The 7,538-nt window shown below is 40.4% G+C and overlaps 1 protein-coding gene across 1 annotated transcript in view; it reads right to left on the reverse strand.

Annotated features, from left to right (window-relative positions):
• Window positions 1-6,918, reverse strand: part of rin3 (Ras and Rab interactor 3) — a gene marked incomplete at its 3' end in the record, with an annotated part of 10,092 nt that extends 3,174 nt beyond the window's left edge. The window contains 6 exon segments of the mRNA XM_014013687.1: window positions 1,655-2,609; window positions 2,737-2,828; window positions 3,966-4,038; window positions 4,126-4,246; window positions 4,321-4,762; window positions 6,905-6,918. Coding sequence (XP_013869141.1) covers window positions 1,655-2,609; window positions 2,737-2,828; window positions 3,966-4,038; window positions 4,126-4,246; window positions 4,321-4,762; window positions 6,905-6,918 — 1,697 coding nt within the window.
• Window positions 6,919-7,538: the final 620 nt, after the last annotated feature.

The raw sequence follows: 7,538 nt of genomic DNA on the forward strand, positions 1-7,538 counted from the left end.
ACAAGTGAAGGTTTGGATCACATTTGGCAACAAAAGACGGTCAGTTAGAGCTAAAACAGTWAATATCTGTTATGCAGCTGTATTATGTAGTGTAGAGGGAACCAATCAGAACCGTTCCAGTTCAAAATGAATAAACACCTGAATCGTAGCCATTTGAATTTAGCTTTGGTGGACATCTTGGATTCTTTTATTTGTTTTTTTATATTTAGTTAGGCATCGCTCTCATCTACCACCACAACAAATTTCAGCTTAATATCTCTGAGAGTTTAAATTGAGATTTCAAAATGACACGGGGATCACTCTTGACTCCCACCTTACCAAATTTAATTTTCTTAATATTTCTAGAAATAAATATCTGAGGTCCGACTATTTGAAATTAGCTTTGGATCTTGGATTTCTCATTTCCATTCAGATTTTGTTAAAGATTATACTTGGCTTCTATATAAAATTTCAGCTGTGAGTTTAATGGCTGATGGCCTTGTAAAATTAGCATTAGCAGTTAGCTTAAATTGGGACAAGCAATCATTCTTGGCTACACCACAACAAATTTCAGCTCAGTCTAAAAACGGCTGAGTTATACCCATTTAAATTTAGCTGTGGTGGCCGTCTTAAAATTACAAACCCGGGGTTGTTTTTTTTTTTTATATGAGCCCCCAGGGGCAACACCTTGGCCACTCCGTGCCCATTGCAGWAAAGTCTAGCTCCGCCCCTGCTACTCAGCGCTGCATCACAAAATTTTGCTGGGTAAGCAATAATAWAACTTTTAATAATTTGRAYAGGGTGGGCGTGTTTTTACTTTATTTTTTCTTGGTTTCATTGATGTTGGATGTTTTATTATTTATTGGTGGAGGGACTACAGATGTTAATTAGCCCAAGGCTAAATCTGGTGCAATGCATCAAATGTTTTTACATTTATGTTTTAATAACACATGAATAAATTAGTAAAACTTGCCTTTAAGCAGAGGGGAAAAAAGAACAAAATTAAAACTTTGAAGAAGATTTGGGAGTTTCTGTACCTTTACATGGAGGCTCATAAAAAACACAGTTTAATTTGTTTACTGTTGTCACAGGAAACATATAACGGTTAACCACACTCCTGATATGCTCAAACACTGCGACCGATAAAGAGGAACTTGTGTTTTTTTTCTTCTACGTGCCTTAAGTTTAAGCACAAATATGGAAGTATTCTTGAGGCTGACCGAGAGTCTGATAAATCATCTAAGATGATCTTTGTTGTAGTTGTGAACAGCAGGTGAAAAAAGTCAGAATAAAATGAGTTTTTTTCAGAGGTTGTCTCAGTTTTTTTAAAGAAAGAAACAAGAAACTGAAAGATGCAAATCTTCAGTTCTGCGTCGCTGATTTTAGGTCTGTTGTAGTTTCAGTGAAAGTATGAAAATCTGTATAAAGCCAGCTGTCAGGTTTCAGGCACTAATATGAACAAATCTAACAGACAATAATGTTCTTTGCAAAATAAAACAAAAAGTTGATTAAACTTGGGAGTTAGTCCGTATTAAGATGGCTGCCGCAGCTAAACGAACACTAAAATCACTACGAGTTTGTCAGCTTAAAAATATAGAACTAAAATTATGAGAGATAAAACAGAAACATTAATTAGCGTCAAAGCCACGCCCCCTTCACCTGAGGCCACACCCACCTGTTGTTTGTTTCTTGCTCCTGATTGGTCTCTCCCTCCTCCTCGGTACTGCTGGTGGAACAGGAGTCCTGGTCGGGCCCCAGAGCTCCGCCCCCCTGTGGCGAGTACAGTGACACGTCCGGGCGTCTCGGGGATGGAGGCGGAGGTTTCGTCTCTGCGCTCTGATTGGTTGAAGCTCCTCCTCCTACCTGGCTGGAGCACACAGGTGAGTTTGCTGGTTTGGTCCTGGGCGGGGGGATGGGTCGAGACGGTTTCTTGACCAACAGTGGTCCCTGGGACTTCAGTTTGTCCTCCTTCACCGCCTTCAGGTCCACCTCGTCTCTCCTGCTGGCCTCCTGCTCGGCCTCCTCGCCCAGCAGATCTGCTCCCGGTTTCTCTTTTCCTCTCTCTCCTCCCTTTTCACTCCTCTTTGCAGGATTCTGTCCATCGTCTCCTCCCGCTGTACTCTCTTTGACCGAGCTTTTCCTGGAGGAGGAGGAGGTGCGGTGCAGAGGAGCAGGGGGCAGAGGGGGAGCAGCTCGGGCCTGCAGGGGCACAGGAGGCCTCGATGGAGGAGGTGATGTTGGCTTCTTCTCGTCTTTCTCGCCTCCTTCCTCGTTTCGCTCAGGTTCCGGAGCTACAGGAGTTAAGGTTTGAGGAGAGGAGAAGAGGAGGCCCAACCCGGGGCCTGAACCCAGGCTGGGGGGTCGAGGAGGAGGGGGCCGCCTGTATGGACCCTCCAGGCTGGTCTGAGTCGGCCCTTTGCCCTGCGTGCTCGGTTTCTTGGAGGGTTCTCCGTTCTGCAGGGAGGAGGCGATGATTTTGCTGTAGATGGGGTCAGCCCTGGAGGTGGAGGAGGCGGGGTTTGGGTTTTTGTTGGGCTGCTCCTCCACGGCGACTGGGTTTACGTACAGGTATGTGTCGGGCTGAACCGGGACATCCCGGTCCTTCTGGTTCACATCAGACGCCCAGAAATCTGCAGAAACAGAGTTAAAACGATTAAAAATCRGAAAAACGAAATAAATTATTTGGATTTTGGATTTCAAAATAAAACTTTGTGTTTGTTTCATTAGTGACAGCGCAGATGATGCTGATTTATTTACCTGCACCCAAGGCTGAGATGACCTCCAGCTCTTCTTTCTTCGTCGCCACGTTGACGGCCTGGGGTAACCTCAACGAGATGGGGAGGATGTCCCTGAGTGGGAGATTTATTTATACAAACTCAGGTATTTATCATAATTCAATAAAACTGGTATGATTAAGAACATTTATTTTGGTTTGCTTCTTAAGTAGCTTAAAGATAAACATTTCCTTGAAAACAGTTGGGTGCGGGATTGAAACTAATGATGAAGACCAGCGTTATTAGTTAACTAAAACTCACTAAATAACGAAAACTGAAACTGAAAAAACGTTTTAGTTAACTAAAATAAATAAAAACTGTAATAAAATGAAAGAAAAAAAATAAAACTGTATAATCTTTTTACAAAACTAAACCAAAACTGAAATTATAGGTAGAATATCCTGAGTTTAAGTGTTTGCCGATTTATTTTGAGCTGTGTGGATGGATGAAACAAATGGTTATTTATTCATTCATTTATTTATTTATTTATTTATTTGAAATTGAATTATTTCATATTAGCTGTGAGCAGCTTACAGCACCTCATGGTCTGTAACAACACTTGTTTACAGCTGCTCAGCATGATGACAGTAAAAGTTGGTAGAAATCAGCGATGTCCACTTTGGGATTTCTTTGAATATGACTGCGAGAAAAATGAAAGCAAGTGTCTTGTAGTGAAAACAGGTGATAAAATAGGTGGAATACTTCTCTAGAGAAAAACTGCATGAACCAAGCTCACACTAGACGGCTAACTATGACTATCTCGACACGCTAGCTTCTCTCAGTAGCTTCATGAAAAACAAGCAGCAGGTAAATGACAAGCAGCAGAAAAATATTGTCGTCATCCTAAAATAACCACCCTTAGTTGGCAAAATTGAGTTACGCAATTATTTTAGGAAGGTGTCGTTATAATGGACGCTTTAACTAGCGACCAAAAAGCTGTTGGTTAGTTAACTCACAGGAACATCACAAGCTTGAGGAGAAATTGGCAAATAAACTATAAAAAACATACTAGAACTAATAAAAACTAAATTAAATTAAAACTAAGCATTAAAAATGCAATAATAACTAATAAAATCTAGCAAATCCACGGTACAAACTAATGAAAACTGAAATAAAACTAAACTAAAATGAAAAATCCAAAACTATTCTAACCTTGATGAAGACCACTTTAAAAGATTATAAAACGTCTTGTTGCTGGTGTGTGTGATGTACCTGCTGACACAGTAGAAGGATATCAGTTTGAAAATGTCATCAAAAACCAGAGAGGATCCCTCTAAGTGAACAACTGAGAACAACAACAACAAAAACACCGTTAGAAGTGGATTTTCTTGTGATATATTTCCATATAAAGATGTTTTTTCACAATCCTTACATGTTTTGTGTTGTTTGACGGTCAGGTTGTGAACATGSGGTGTTCCCTGCTCATCAGGCAGTCGGACTGAAATCACGGGGACCTTGTCCTCTGTGCTGTGAACCAGGAACGCCTGCGAACATCAGCAGTTATTGGATGCTGAGTCATGCTTAAAACAGGTGAAAACAGAAGTGATCGTGAAGTTAAAAGTCTTACTCCYGCRGACTCCTCCTGCAGGATGCAGACGCTCCTGTCTCGGCTGAGTCCTTGGGGTCGCCACACAGAAACACTCCCAACCAGCTTGTCCACAGAGCTCAGCAATGGAGGAGCYGGTGAGGACGGGGGGAGAGAGGGCGAGGAGGACATGGGGGACGAGGGAGGAGTAGTCMGATCGGATGGGGCAGACGGTTCAGGGAGAGGAGGGGGCGGCGAGGAGACGATGACGGGAGAAAGAGGAGGAGGAAGAGATGAAGGAGCGGGAGGGAGAATGGTAGGGGTGGCTGGAGGCAGAGGAGGTCGAGAGGGGGACCTTTGTCCCGGAGGTGGAGGTCTGGGTCGACATGGCCTGGCTGGAGGGTGGGAGGGCAGCGATGGTGGTGGAGGAAGAGAAGAGGAGGCGGGTGAGGAGGCGAGGGCTCCTGTCAGACAGCCTGAGTGACTGCAGAGAAAAAGACAGGCTCCTTAATCTCACATTTTTATTCTCTTTGGAAAATATCACAAGAAACAAACAAATAAATACTTTTGAACTGACTCACATTAGTTCAGAAAAGGTTGTGCATAAACAATATCTCACCTGTCATAGATAGCTCTCGGAATAACCTCAGTTTGGAAAAATAGGGTTTAATTCTGTTAGCTAATGATAGCTAACGAGGTTCAGAAATAATTGCTTTTGCGAACTGATAATATTTCTTTTTAAATGATAAATTTTTCAGGATTGGATCAGAAATCTGCTTTAATCTCAGGCTCAGCGCTGACCAAAAAGGACTTTTGCTGTTTTAAAAACTTGAACCAAAAAAAAATAAAAAATAAAAAACCTCATAGTTCCCTGTTTGTGCTGAAAAAAACTCCAAATTCCAAGTACATAAATAACTTTAATGCAAGTTATTTTCAGAGTCGTATCAAAGGACATTTATGTATTTTTTAGCGTTTTTAATGTTTACATTGTTACATTCAAAACATAAAAACACTTTTACTTCTCTTTAAGTTTTAACATCACGTAATACATTAAAATTTTAATTATGATGTCATCATGAAAGGAAGTTGTTCATGCACTCGTTCCATTAAACTGAGTTGAGTAAATTTCTTCAACTTGGTTTAGTGGAACCAGTTGACCTAACTTCATTTCTTGCTAAAGTACTTCTACTTTCCCGATTACTGTGAGCAGCATTGACTTCTACCTAAGTGCTTTCCTCATCAGGGAAATTCATTTTTACCCATGTCATTTCCAGTTAAGGTAGTTTTACTTTTACTTTCAAGTACTTTTCACACCTCTGTCTATTTTACCAAATTGATGAGGTTATTTAAAGAACTATGTGCAGCAGGTAAGATATTCATAACTGAGCATCTGAACTATTTAAAGCTGCGAAACTCAGGCTCTAGTTTATTTCTGTGTCTATGTTTGCCTTAAAGTTTCAGCTTCTGTTTTAGTCTCATCCTCTTTTGCTTTATCTGTGAGCTAATGGAAACCAGTTGGCCTCTGCAGGAGGAAACAACTGTAGGTGGAAGGTAAAACTAAAACAATGACTGAATGAGACACTGTCTTCTGATTTATTACTATAATAAAAAAAACCTTAAAGGTAAAAGTTCTTTAATGTCTATACGTTTGTTTTTTTCACACATGCAGCTGCTGAACATTCTTCTAAAGGAAAGGAGAAAAACTAGAGCAGAGGTTAAGATGACTTACAGTGTTTCCAGTTAGATGCTATCCTGCTTATTTAAGCAACTTTAAAGTTGACTCACGTTTCTTTTCCAGTTTTAGCTTAAACCCCTGCAGATGTGTAGTTTTAGGAGCAGCGTATGTGTTATTCACTCTGTGTTGTGRTACAAACAGCTCACCTGTGAAAGGTTTGAACCGTGAGACTGACTGCTCACGTGCRGAACACGTGAGAGGACATAAAACCAGCCGCTAACTTTGACACCTCTCTTCACCGACAGTCGCCAAACAACTCAGACAGAACAAACCTCAGAAAGCAACATTTAGTCTGACATCTGCTCAAATTTAAAATAACTGATGATTTAAATTAATCAGATCAACAAATTCTTGATCTGCTCCAGATTTTAAAGCAAGACGTTTTAAAAAGTCTGATTTATACGCAATATAAAGGCCACCACTTCTCCACTTTTGTTGTCCACTCCGCTCTTGTTTTTTCAGCTAATATTTTTAATTAACTGTGTTCAAGGATGTCCCTCAGATAACAGGAGAGCTGTTCAGAAAACCTTCAGAGACTACACAACAGAACTGAGGTGAGATGACAAGCTTTTRTTTGCGGTCCAGATTAGTTGGTTTTGATTTTTATTGTTCAAGTGAGCCGACATATAATCTAGAACTCCTGACGTCCTTTGCAGATAAACAAGTGTTTTGTGACATTGAACTAAAAGATTTTAACCATGACATTGATTATCAGGCGCCGCTTCGGTTTTCTTTGCAGCCTCTGTGAAAATGTTTTTTTTTTAACTTAGATTTTTATTAATTTTTAATTTTTCAGCAGAGCAAAGTACAACCATACTTCAGTGGTACATAATACAAGTGTTGACAATATGAAGTTTTCCATACAATAAACATATTGGAATAACAACTTACAGCCACAGCGTCATGTTTATAGACTCATCATTYTACACCATTTAAATAAAAATGAACTCTGGAAAAGATAACCAAACGACATGGGCCAAAAGACAAATCCATTAGGTTTAATTAAATCAACAGGACCTCTGCAGGTCCCCAGRGCAGGCCATACTTTGATTTTTGAAGTCTTAGTGAGTAGGTTATCTTTTCCATTGTATGCAATTCCCTTACTTTTTGAACCCATAAGAAGAAGGCGGCTCCAATTGCATCCACCTAATTGTAATGCATTTCAGAGCTGCTGTAAAAAGAACATTTAACAAATACATTTTCGCCCGCCCTTGTAAACCATCAGGAATAATACCGAGTAAGGCAACAGTAACATCCCTTGGGATAACCCCAGACAAAATTTGGTTTATAGCTCTATACACCTCATCCCAAAAGTTTTTGAGTTTGGGGCAGGACCAAAAAACATGTGTGGTTGGGAATCATTGAGCCACAATTTCTCCAACACAAGCTTGGTACCTTAGGGTCCATTTTAGCAGCTACATCAGGGGTCCTGAAATATCTGCTAATAATTTTCCATTGAAATTCCCTCCATGTATTTGAGTTAGTGACTCGGTGAGCCTGAGAGCAGATATCCTCCCATGTTTTG

Source organism: Austrofundulus limnaeus, unplaced genomic scaffold, assembly GCF_001266775.1.
Source record: "Austrofundulus limnaeus strain Quisiro unplaced genomic scaffold, Austrofundulus_limnaeus-1.0 Scaffold105, whole genome shotgun sequence".
NCBI classification, from domain to species: domain Eukaryota; kingdom Metazoa; phylum Chordata; class Actinopteri; order Cyprinodontiformes; family Rivulidae; genus Austrofundulus; species Austrofundulus limnaeus.